The sequence below is a fragment of the Carcharhinus amblyrhynchos genome, unplaced genomic scaffold (genome assembly GCF_965287045.1).
Source record: "Carcharhinus amblyrhynchos unplaced genomic scaffold, sCarAmb.v2.hapA scaffold_77, whole genome shotgun sequence".
Taxonomy (NCBI): Eukaryota; Metazoa; Chordata; class Chondrichthyes; order Carcharhiniformes; family Carcharhinidae; genus Carcharhinus; species Carcharhinus amblyrhynchos.
In genome coordinates, this window is record NW_027649817.1 from 213,439 (window position 1) to 227,173 (window position 13,735).

A 13,735-nucleotide genomic window follows, 5' to 3' on the forward strand; every position below is an offset into this window, starting at 1 on the left:
GCTGCACCTGCAAGCTGGGTTTTTGCGACTCATGCACAAGGACCCCGAGGTCCCTCTGCACCGTCGCCTGCTGCAGTTTTTCGCCACGTAAGTAACTGTAAGATCATTAATTATTCCTGTCTCATTACACAGGATCGGATCTAGGATAGCTTGCTCCTCACAGGTTCCATTACATACTGTTCAAGGAAGCTATCACGGATACATTCTATGAACTCCTCCTTAAGGTTGCCTTGACTGACCTGATTTGACCAATCGATATATCGATTAAAATTCCCTGTGAATACATTTTTACATGCATTAGTTATTTCTTTGTTTAATTCTCACCCCACCATGATGTTATTATTTGGTGGCCTATAGACTGTGCCTATCATTGGCATTTTCTCCTTACCATTTCTGATTTCCACCCAAATGGATTCAAGACCTTTCTCCCTAGAACCGATATCATCTCTCGCTCCTACCCTGATATCATCCTTAAATATCAGAGGTATGCCACCTCCCTTACCCTCCTTTCGGAACCTCTGAACAGTCTGATACCCCTGGATAAGTAACTCCCAATCGTGGCCACCCAGCAATGTCTCTGTAATGGCCATTAAATCATTCATGATGATTTGTGCCGTCAACTCATTCACCTTGTTTTGAATGCTACAAGCCTAAAGATAAAGTGTCTTTTTGCTAGTTTTTGTACTTTCTTTTTGAATCCAAACACCCCCATTAATAATATCTCCTGAGTTCTCCTTCTTTTTAGCTTTTTACATAATTTTCCAATCTTCCCCTCACATGCTAACCTGCTAATTTACCTCCCATCAACCATGGGCAGCACGGTGACACAGTGATTAGCACTGCTCCTTCACGGCGCCAGGGACTCCGGTTCGATTCCTGGCTTGGGTCACTGTCCTTGTGGAGCTTGAAAGTTTTCCCTGTGTCTGTGTGAGTTTCCTCCGGGTGCTCCGGTTTCCTCCTGTGTTCTGAAAGATGTGCTGAATGGGTGCATTGACCCGAACAGGTGCTGGACTGTGGCAACTAGGGGAATTTCACAGTGACTTAATTGCAATGTGAGCCTTACTTGTGACTAATAAATAAACTTTATACCTCCTGTAGTTTTACCTTTCCCTTCCCCGCACCCCCCCCACTTGCTAAATTCACCTGACGAAGGGACTAACCCCGAAAGCTAGTGAGTTTACTATCAAATAAATCGGTTGGACTAAAACCTGGTGTTGTCAGACTTTTTACTGTCCTCTCGTAGCGACCATTTCAGCTCTGGAAAAAAGCCTCTGACTATCCACTCTATGAATACCTTTCAACATCTTACAAACCTCTATCAGGTCACTCCTCATCCTTCGCCTCTCCAGGGGGAAAAGGCTGAGCTCCCTCAACCTATCCTCATAAGGCATGCCACCCAATCCAGGCAACATCCTTGTAAATCTCCTCTGCACCCTTTCTATGGCTTCCACATCCTTCCTGTAGTGAGGCGACCAGAACTGAGCACAGTACTCCAAGTGGGGTCTGACCACCGTCCTATATAGCTGCAACATTAGCTCTCGCCTCCTAAACTCAATTCCTCAATTGATGAAGGCCAGTACACCATACGCCTTCTTAACCTCAGCTTCAACCTGCGCTGCTGCTTTGAGCATCCTATGAACTCGGACCCCAAGATCCTTCTGATCTTCCACACTGCCAAGAGTCCTACCATTAATATTATATTCTGCCATCCTATTTGACCTGCCAAAATGAACCACTTCACACTTATCTGGGTTGAACTCCATCTCCACCCAGTTTTGCATCCTATCAATGTCTCGCTGCAACTTCTGACATTCCTCCACACTATCCACAACACCTCCAACCTTTGTGTCATCGGCAAACTTACCAACCCATCCCTCCACTTCCTCATCCAGGTCATTTATAAAAATCACAAAGAGTAAGGGTTCCAGAACAGATCCCCGGGGCACTCCACTGGTGACCGACCTCCATGCAGAAAAAAACCCATCTACAACCACTCTTTGCCTTCTGTGGGCAAGCCAATTCTGGATCCACAAAGCAATGTCCCCTTGGATCCCATGCCCCTCACTTTCTCAATAAGTCTTGCATGGGGCACTTTATCAAACACCTTGCTGAAGTCCATATAAACCACATCTACCGCTCTTCCTTCGTCAATGTGTTTAGTCACATCTTCAAAAAATTCTATCAGGTTCGTAAGGCATGATCTGCCTTTGATAAACCCACGCTGACTATTCTTAATCATATTATACCTCTCCAAATGTTCATAAATCCTGTCTCTCAGGATCTTCTCCATCAACTTACCAACCATTGAGGTTAGACTCACTGGTCTATAATTTCCAGGGCTATCTCTGTGCCCTTTCTTGAATAAAGGAACAACATCCGCAATCCTCCAATCCTCTGGAATCTCTCCCATCTCCATTGATGATGCAAAGATCATCGCCAGAGGCTCAGCAATCTCTTCCCTCGCCTCCCACAGTAACCTCGGGTACATCCCATCCAGTCCCGGCGACTTATCTAACTTGATGCTTTTCAAAAGCTCCAACACATCCTCTTTCTTAGCGTCTACATTGTCAAGCTTCTCAGTCCGCTGCAAGCCTGCACTACAACCACCAAGATCCTTTTCCACTGTGAATACTGAAGTAAAGTATTCATTAAATACCTCTGCTATTTCTTCTGGTTCCATACAAACTTTCCCACCGTCACACTTGATAGATCCTATTCTTTCACATCTTATCCTCTTGCTCTTCACATACTTGTAGAACGCCTTGGGGTTTTCCTTAATCCTGCCTGCCAAGGCCTTCTCATGATCCCTTCTGGCTCTCCTAATCTCCTTCTTAAAACCCTTCCTATTAGCCATATACTCTTCTAGATCTCTAACGTTACCCAGCTCTCTGAACCTTTTGTAAACTTTTCTTCTTGACTAGATTTATTACAGCCTTGTATGGTTCCCGTAACTACCATAACTTCCCTGTCTCATTGGAACGTTGTTAAGCAGAACTCTAGACAAATATTCCCTGAAAATTTGCCACATTCTGTACATTTCCCTGAGAAAACCTCTTTCCAATTTAAGCCTCCAATTTCCTGCCTGATAGCCTCATAATTCCCTTTACTCCAATTAAACACTTTTCTAAATTGCCTGATCCTATCTCTCTCCAGTGCTATTGTAAAGGAGATAGAGTTATGATCACTATCTCCAAAATCCTCTCCCACTGAGATCTGATACTTGTCCAGGTTCATTTCCCAATACCAAATCAAGTACAGCCTCGCCTCTTGTAGGCTTATCCACATACTAAGGACATAAGAAACATAAGAAATAGGAGCAGGAGTAGGCCATCTAGCCCTTCGAGCCTGCCCCGCCATTCAATAAGATCATGGCTGATCTGTCGTGGCTCAGTTCCACATTCCCGCCCTCTCCCCATAACCCTTAATCCCCTCGTTTATCAAAAACCCATCAACCCATGTCTTTCCATCGCTAACACCCAGCAAATTATTCACGTCCTCCTCCGTGAAGACCAAAACAAAAAAGTTATTCAAGACCTCAGCCATATCCCCATCCCTTACCACTAAGTCCCCCTTCTCATCCTCTAAGGGTCCAACGTTCACCCTAGCCAGCCTCTTCCTTTTTATATATTTATAAAAACTCTTGCTATCCTTTTTTATATTAAGCGCTAGCCCAGCTTCATAGTTTATCCTACCCTTCTTTATCAACTTCTTTGTCAATCTTTGTTGACATTTAAACCTCTCCCAATCCTCTTCTCGCCCACTGCTCTTAGCTACTCTAAACGCCCCCGCTTTTAGTTTAACACTTTCCTTCACCTCCTTCGTTATCCACAGCTTATTACCTCTCCTCCTACGGTCCTTTTTAACCATCGGAATAAATTTCTGCTGAGCACCAAGAAAGATCTCCTTAAAGATCCTCCACTGCTCCGCAGCAGACCTACCTTCCAACGCGCTCCCCCAGTCCACATTCGCCAATTCTTCTCTCATCCTACCGTACTCCCCTCTGTTCAAACAAAGGACACGTGTCCGGGAACTCAGGAAACCCTCCTGAACACACCTAACAAACTCCTACCCATCTAAACCTAAATTAGGGAAGTTTTCACTAAAGATTATAACCCTTGAGGACCTGTTCTTTAGAACATAAGAACATAAGAACATAAGAAATAGGAGCAGGAGTAGGCCATCCAGCCCTTCGAGCCTGCCCCGCCATTCAATAAGATCATGGCTGATCTGTCGCTGCTCAGTTCCACTTTCCCGCCCTCTCCCCATAACCCTTAATCCCCTCTCTTATCAAAAACCCATCAACCCGCGTCTTAAAAATATTTAGCGAGGCAGCCTCCACCACTTCAACGGGCAGAGAATTCCAGAGATTCACCACCCTTTGAGTGAAGAAGTTCCTCCTCAACTCCGTTCTAAACCGCCTCCCCTTTATCTTGAGGCTGTGCCCCCTAGTCCTATTGTCTTTTTTGAGCGGGAAGAGTCTTTCCACCTCTATCCTATCCATCCCATTCATCATCTTATATGTCTCAATGAGATCTCCCCTCATTCTTCTAAACTCTAACGAGTACAAGCCCAGTTTATTCAGCCTCTCCTCATAGCTCAACCCCCTCAACTCCGGTATCAGCCGAGTAAACCTCCTCTGCACTCCCTCCAGGGCCAAAATATCTTTGCGCAGGTGCGGCGCCCAAAACTGCACACAGTACTCCAGCTGCGGCCTCACCAATGCCCTATACAGCTGCAGCAAGACCTCCCTACTTTTATATTCAATCCCCTTCGCTATGAAGGCCAGCATCCCATTCGCCTTCCTGACCACCTGCTGCACCTGCAAGCTGGGTTTTTGCGACTCATGCACAAGGACCCCGAGGTCCCTCTGCACCGTCGCCTGCTGCAGTTTTTCGCCTCGTAAGTAATAGTCCTTCCTACCATTCTTCCTACCAAAGTGGACCACCTCACACTTGCCAACATTAAATTTTAATTTTAATTTTAATTTGGCTCCTAATATTTTCTAATCCCCAAACAGGTCTTCGTTCCAAGTCTTGCCTAAGTTGTTTGGCCCAACATGGATCCCAACAATTGGATCCTCCCACAGTATCTTTTCGAACTGGTCAGAGATGCCCTTCACCAGGCAGGCAACACACCACGTGGGGCTCTCGATCCTGCTATCAATACACACTGAGTGATCTAGTAGAGGGAGGTCAGGCCTAACAAATTTGATTGAATTTTTTGAGCGTGTAACCATGAGGACGAGGGTAGTGTGGTTGTTGTAGTTGATATGGATTTCAGCAAAGCCTTTGACATTTCCCACATGGAGACTTATTAAACAGGCTAATGTATATGGGATGCAGGGTGATCTAACAAGGTGGATTCAGAATTGGTTTAGCGGTAGGAGACAGAGGGGAGTGACAGACGACTGCTTTAGTGACTGGAGGCCAGGGAGCAGTGGCGTACCACAGGGATCTGTGCTGGGCCTCTTGTTGTTCATCATTTATATAAATGACATTGAAGGCTATGTGTGGGGTAGGATTGGTAAGTTTGCTGATGACACAAAGATTGGCCAGTGAGGTTGAGTGTTTTGGGTCTCAGGAAGATATAAACGAGATGGTCAAACAGGCAGATAAGTGGCAAATGGAATTTAACCCTGAAAAGTGTGCGGCGATGCACTTTGGAAGGAGTAATTTGACAAGGAAGTGTACTATGAAAGGTCTGACACTGGGAAGTTCCAAAGTACAAAGGGACCTTGGTGTGATTGTCCAGAGATCTCTGAAAGCAGAAAGGCAGGTTAATAAGGTGGTGAAAAAGGCATAAGGCACACTCGCCTTTATCAATCAGGGTATAGATTACAAAAGCAGAGAGGTGATGTTGGAGTTGTATCGAACTTTGGTGAGGACACAGCTGGAGCTCTGTGTGCAGGTCTGGTCACCGCATTAAGGAAGGATGTGATTGCCCTGGAGGAGGTGCAGAGGAGGTTCTCCAGGATGCTGCCTGGGATGGAATATTTAAGTTATGAAGAGAGGTTGGATAGGCTTGGGTTGTTTTCATTGGAGCAGAGAAGACTGAGGGGCCTGATCGAGGTGTAAAGATTATGAGGGACAGAGTGGACTCTAAGTTGAAGGGTCAGTTACAGGGGGACACAAGTTAAAAGTGAGGTGTGGAAGATTTTGGAGGGAGTTGAGGAGAAACTTTTTTACCCAGAGGGTGGTGAGGGTCTGGAACGCGCTGCCCGGGAGGGTGGAGGAGGCGGGGTGCCCCACATCACTTTAAAAAGTACCTGGATGAGCACTTGGCACATCAGAACATTCAGGGCCATGGGCCACGTGTTGGCAGGTAGGATGAAGTGGGCAGGTCAGGGCCTTTCATGTGTTAGTACAGACTCAAAGGGCCAAAGGGCCTCTTCTGCACTGTAATATTCTGTAATTCTGTGACTCTATGAAAGAGAAACAGCAGCTGTCCGTCTGTTCCTCTTTCAGCTTCCTCCTGACGTGAACTCCCTGACTGATTGGAACTGCTCAGGAACCACTTACATTGCACTGGGTTCCAGTAAAGTTCATGCACAGGGTTCCAGTAAAGTTCACACACTGGGTTCCAGTGAAGTTCACACACTGGGTTCCAGTGAAGTTCACACACTGGGTTCCAGTGAAGTTCACACACTGGGTTCCAGTGTAGGCCACACACAGGGTTCCAGTGAAGTTCACACAGTGGGTTCCAGTGTAGGTCACACACTGGGTTCCAGTGAAGTTCACACACTGGATTCCAGTGAAGTTCACACACTGGATTCCAGTGAAGTTCACACACTGGATTCCAGTGAAGTTCACACACTGGGTTCCAGTGAAGTTCACACACTGGGTCCCAGTGAAGGCCACACACTGGGTTCCAGTGAAGATCACACACAATGTTCCAGTGAAGTTCACACACAGGGTTCCAGTGTAGGCCACACACAGGGTTCCAGTGTAGGCCACACACACACTGGGTTCCAGTGTAGGCCACACACAGGGTTCCAGTGTAGGCCACACACACACTGGGTTCCAGTGTAGGCCACACACAGGGTTCCAGTGTAGGCCACACACAGGGTTCCAGTGTAGGCCACGCACACACTGGGTTCCAGTGTAGGCCACACACTGGGTTCCAGTGTAGACCACACACACACAGGGTTCCAGTGTAGACCACACACACACACACACACACACACAGGGTTCCAGTGTAGACCACACACACACAGGGTTCCAGTGTAGACCACACACACACACACACACACACACACACAGGGTTCCAGTGTAGGCCACACACAGGGTTCCAGTGTAGACCACACACACACAGGGTTCCAGTGTAGACCACACACACACACACACACACACACAGGGTTCCAGTGTAGACCACACACACACAGGGTTCCAGTGTAGACCACACACACACACACACACACAGGGTTCCAGTGTAGGCCACACACACACAGGGTTCCAGTGTAGACCACACACACACACACACACACACACACAGGGTTCCAGTGTAGACCACACACAGGGTTCCAGTGTAGGCCACACACACACAGGGTTCCAGTGTAGACCACACACACACAGGGTTCCAGTGTAGACCACACACACACACACACACAGGGTTCCAGTGTAGGCCACACACACACAGGGTTCCAGTGTAGACCACACACACACACACACACACACACACACACACACAGGGTTCCAGTGTAGACCACACACACACACACACACACACACACACACACACACTGGGTTCCAGTGTAGGCCACACACAGGGTTCCAGTGTAGGCCACACACACACAGGGTTCCAGTGTAGACCACACACACACACAGGGTTCCAGTGTAGACCACACACACACAGGGTTCCAGTGTAGACCACACACACACAGGGTTCCAGTGTAGACCACACACACACACACACACACACACACACACACACTGGGTTCCAGTGTAGGCCACACACAGGGTTCCAGTGTAGACCACACACACACAGGGTTCCAGTGTAGACCACACACACACAGGGTTCCAGTGTAGGCCACACACACAGGGTTCCAGTGTAGGCCGACAGTAACTCCTAACAGAAAAGGTTCTTGCCAGTTGTGGAAACATTGAGTCAATCAACCTCCCTCACTCAATATCTAAACAATCAACTGTGACCCACTAGGTGGCACTCCCACCTTCAATCAGAAGATTCTAGATTTTAGCGAGGGTAATGGTCCGGTGCTAATGTCACCAGAGGCCCTGACTAAAACCAAGGCACATGTTCAAATCCCACTGCTGGTGGAATTTAAATTCAATGAATAAATCAGGAACATCAAACATACAACTATCGTGGACCGCCCGCCCCCCCACCCCACACACACTCACACACACACACGCACTCACGCACACACACGCACACACACACACGCACTCACACACACACACACGCACTCACGTACACACACACACTCACACACACACACGCACTCACACACTCACACACACACACGCACTCACGTACACACACGCACACACACGCACACACACACACGCACTCACACACACACACACGCACTCACACACACACACGCACTCACGTACACACACGCACTCACACACACACACACGCACTCACACACACACACGCACTCACGTACACACACGCACTCACACACACACACACACACGCACACACACACACGCACTCACACACACACACACGCACTCACACACACACACGCACTCACGTACACACACGCACTCACACACACACACACACACACGCACTCACGCACACACACGCACTCACGCACACTCACAGACTCACACACACACACGCAGTCACGCACACATACACACACACTTACAAACACACACGCATGCACTCACGCACACAAACACAAACACACACGTACTCACGCACACGTACACACACACACACGCACTCACACACACACACGCACTCACGCACACACACACTCACACACACACACAAACTTACACACACACACACCCACACACGCACACACACACCAGGAGGTCGATGGTGGGGGGTGGGGGGGGGTGCCCCTGAGGAATTCCCAACCTGGCACTACCAGCCTGGCACCCTGACACTGCCTAACAGGTAAACTGGCAATGCTCAAGGGGCACCTTGGGAGTGTCCAATCAGCATCAGGCAGTGCCAATGAGCCAGGGCTGGTGGGGGTGGGGGGCCCTTGCGGGGGGCCTATGGGGGAATCGTTCGAGGATATTGCTGCCATTCACAGGCAGAGTGAGGGAACAGGATAATTGGGGCTGGCCACCGGGGTGGTGAGGGAGAGGCCGTTGGGATCGGGGCCGCTGAGGGGGGAGGGAAGATTGGGGGCGGGCCGTTGGGCGGGGGGTGGGGGTGGGGGGGGCATTGGTGCTGGCCCAGGGGGGCAGTGATTGGGGGTGGGTGTGGGGTCATCAAGTGCGGTGATGCAGGGCTGGCCAGCGATTGGGAGGCTGGCAGCGTGGGGCCACTGCGCCAATCTCGGCACTGACAGCGCGGGCACATGCGCAATGGCTCTCTCTGTGCTATGCTGCTGGCCTCTCCAGCAGGAATGGCTCCAGACCCTGATTGTCAGTGTAAGTTTCGCTGGGGCACTCTGCAGTGCTCAGAGGTTCATTCTGAAAATGAAGGAACAGCAGTGGGAGTTACTCCAGCTTTCCAGCGAAATCGGCAGTTAGAATTTCTTTGGGAGAATCACCCCCTCTACCCTCCCTCTCCGCTACTAATATCACTGCCACACATTTGTTCAAGGATTATTCCTTATTTTCTCAGAGAGGAAGTTATAGTCACAATCACCCAACCAAGAGGCACGATTCCCGGATTGGAGAAGGTTATGACTAGATCACTCCAGGGGTACTGGATTACTTTGGGATCTCCGGATCACACTGGGAAAATCCAGTACAAAGAAGTCATTTGGAGTCCGTGTTTGGAAGGGATGCCACTTTCTCCAGACCTTTCATCATCTTCCTTCTGATTTTAAGTTTATTTATCAGTGTCACCAGTAAGGCTGACCTTAACACTGCAATGAAGTTACTCTGAAAATCCCCAAATCGGCACACTCCAGCGCCTGTTCGGGTACACAGAGGGAGAATTTAGCACCGAACCAGCTCGCCTTTCAGACTGAGGGAGGAAACTATAGCACCCGGAGGAAACCCACGCAGACACGGGGAGAATGTGCAACCTCCACGCAGACGGTGACCCGAGCCGGGAATCGAACCCGGGACCCTGGCGCTGTGAGGCAGCAGCGCTAACCACCGTGCCACCGTGATTTCCCAGTGACAGACAGACAGCAGGGAGGCACAGGCCTCGGGATAAGGGCACAGGCGATGCTAATCTCGACGCCATCAGGAAATTATCACTCAAAGCTATCGGAGGAAGCCAGGACACTCCGCAGCTTCGAGCTGTTTGACAGCCAGTGTCAGAGGAAGTGAATTCGCTCAGAAAGCAGCTGGCAGAACGGCGAGTTAAAGAGCCTCGCACATCGGGAGAGAGCAGTGCCCACTTGGTCACAGCAAGAGGAACAGAACCGGGGTACCTGAGAGCGGCGTGGAGCTGAATCCGTCTTCACTGCAGGCAGACTCCTCCATCCTGGGATCGTTAGATATCCACCGGCAGACACACTCAGCCTTCCTCTCGCACACAAGGAAGAAATTGCTGCTGCAGATCTTAGGGAAGTGAAAAGGCACAGCACGGTGACACAGTGGTTAGCGATGCTGCTCCAGGGACCCGGGTTCGATTCCCGGCTCGGGTCACTGTCTGTGCAGAGTTTGCACATTCTCCTCGTGTCTGCGTGGGTTTCCTCCGGGTACTCCGGTTTCCTCCCACACTCCAAAGATGTGTGGGTTAGATTGATTGGCCAAGCTAAGAAATTGCCCCTTAGTGCCCCAGGATGTGTAGGTTAGAGGGATTAACGAGTAAATATGTAGGGATAGGGCCTGGGTGGGATTGTTGTTGGTGCAATGGGTTGAGTGATCTCTTTGTGCACTGTAGGGATTCTATGGTTTCTATGGTTCTGTGGAATAAATAAATTCTCCCGCAGAGAGAGAGAGAGAGAGAGAGAGCGCAGTGTATAATTACACTGCTCCCAGAGAGAGAGACAGAGAAAGAGGGCCCAGTGTAAAGAGGATTACACCCAGGCTGTTCCCTATCGCTGTAACTCCATGCATTTTTCATGGCCAATCTACCTAACCGCACCTTTGGAGTGTGGGAGGAAACCGGAGCACCCGGAGGAAACCCACGCAGACATGGGGAGAATGTGCAGACTCCGCACAGACAGTGACCCAAGGCTGGAATCAAACCCTGGTCTACGCAGACACAGGGAGAATGTGCAGACTCCGCACAGACAGTGGCCCGAGGCCGGAATCGAACCCTGGTCCATGCAGACACGGGGAGAATGTGCAGACTCCGCACAGACAGTGGCCCGAGGCTGGAATCGAACCCTGGTCCCAGCTGTGTTAACCGCTGTGCGTCCCCCAATTTTTTCTTGTTATCCAAGTCTTGTTGCATTTGCACACAATCTGCTTCAGTATCTGAGGGGTCGGGAATGGTGCTGAACATTTTGAAACTATCGGCGAACACCCCCACTTATGAGCTTATGATGGAGGGAAGGTCATTGATGAAGAGGCTGAAGATGGCTGGGTCCAGGACACTAACCCTGAGGGACTCCTGCAGAGATGTCCTGGAGCTGGGATGACTGACCCTCCACAACCACAACCATCTTCCTACGTACCACTTATGACTCCAACCAGAGGAGACTTTTCCCCCTGATTCCCATTGATTCCAGTTGTGCCAGGGCTCCACACTCAGTCAGACGCAGCCTTGATGTCAAGAGCTGTCACTCTCATCTCACCTCTGGCATTCAGCCCTTTTACAAAGAAGAAAGCAAAGCAAGGTGACACAGTGGTTAGCACTCCCGCCTCACAGCATCAGGGACCCGGGTTCGATTCCCGGCTTGGGTCACTGTCTATGTAGAGTCTGCATTTTCTCCCCGTGTCTGCGTGGGTTTCCTCCGAGTGCTCCAGTTTCCTCCCACAGTCCGAAAGATGTGCTGGTTAGAACGTAAGAACATAAGAACATAAGAAATAGGAGCAGGAGTAGGCCATCTAGCCCTTCGAGCCTGCCCCGCCATTCAATAAGATCATGGCTGATCTGTCGTGGCTCAGTTCCACTTTCCCGCCCTCTCCCCATAACCCTTAATCCCCTCTCTTATCAAAAACCCATCAACCCGCATCTTAAATATATTTAGCGAGGCAGCCTCCACCACTTCAACGGGCAGAGAATTCCAGAGATTCACCACCCTTTGAGTGAAGAAGTTCCTCCTCAACTCCATTCTAAACTGCGCCCCCCTTTATCTTGAGGCTGTGCCCCCTAGTCCTACTGTCCTTTCTGAGCGGGAAGAGTCTCTCCACCTCTATCCTATCCATCCCATTCATCATCTTATACGTCTCAATGAGATCTCCCCTCATTCTTCTAAACTCTAACGAGTACAAGCCTAGTTTATTCAGCCTCTCCTCATAGCTCAACCCCCTCAACTCCGGTATCAGCCTAGTAAACCTCCTCTGCACTCCCTCCAAGGCCAAAATATCCTTGCGTACATTGGCCGTGCTAAATTCTCCCTCAGTGTACCCAAACAGGTACTGGATTGTGGCAACTGGGGGATTTTCACAGTAACTTAGTTGCAGAGTTAATGTAAACTTACTTGTAACTAATAAATAAACTTTAACTTTAGTCCAGCACAGGAACAGGCCCTTCGGCCCTCCAAGCCTGTGCTGATGATGACGCTCTAACTAAACTAAAAGAAACTTTCTACTTGGGCCCCTCTATTCCCTCCCTGTTCATGAACGCATCCAGGTGCCTCTTAAATGTTGCTAATGTGCCTGCTTCCATCACCTCCTCTGGCAACACCTTCCCAGGACTCTGCATGAAAAAATCATCCCCTGCACATCTCCCTTAAGCTTTCTCCTCTCACCTTGACACTTCCACCCAAGGAAAATGCCTCTGACTATCCACCCTGTCTGTGCCTCTCATTATTCTGTAGACCTCTATCAGGTCTGCCCCCAAGCCTCCATCTTTCCAATGAAAACAATCCTAGTTTATTCAGCCTCTCCTCGAGACCAGGCAACATCCCGGTGAACCTTCTCTCCAAAGCTTCCAGGTCCCTCTGGTACGGTGGTGACCAGAACTGTACACAACGCGGCCTAACTAAAGTTCTATATAGCTTCAACATGATTTGCTAACTCTTGTACTCAGTGCCCAGGATGAAGGTAAGCATGCCACGTGCCTGCTTCACCACCTGTGTTGCCACTTTTTGGGAACTGTGGACCCGTACGTCCAGATCCCTCTGTATGTTTTGTCCGTGTTTGAACCAAGGCTGTAATGAGGTCGGGAGCTGAGTGACCCTGGGCGAAACCCAAGCTGGGCGTCACTGAGCAGGTTATTGCTGAGCTGGTGCTGCTCTGTCGGTGACTCCCTTCCATCACTTTACTGATGACCGAGAGTAGACGGATTGGATGGTATTTGGCTGGGTTGGGTTGAGAGAGCATCCTGTCCTCGGCTGTGCGCCCTTTTCGGTAGTGAATCTCTCCGTTTTGGTGCGTGACAAATTTCTATCAGGGCTCATTGGGCCGAAGGGCCTGTTTTCTGTGCTGTGTTGTTCTTTGCTCTTTGCAGTGTGGGTTTCAGTTCTGATAGGATAGTGAAAGCAGATGTTTCACTGAGGATCCGATACTGC

General features: G+C 49.5%; 1 protein-coding gene across 1 annotated transcript in view; it reads right to left on the reverse strand.

Annotated features, from left to right (window-relative positions):
- Positions 1-10,592, reverse strand: part of shtn2 (shootin 2) — a 61,363-nt gene extending 50,771 nt beyond the window's left edge. Inside the window, exon 1 of the mRNA XM_080182663.1 lies at positions 10,541-10,592. Within this exon, the coding sequence (XP_080038789.1) occupies positions 10,541-10,592 (52 nt within the window). The remainder of the gene's footprint in view (positions 1-10,540) is intronic.
- Positions 10,593-13,735: the final 3,143 nt, after the last annotated feature.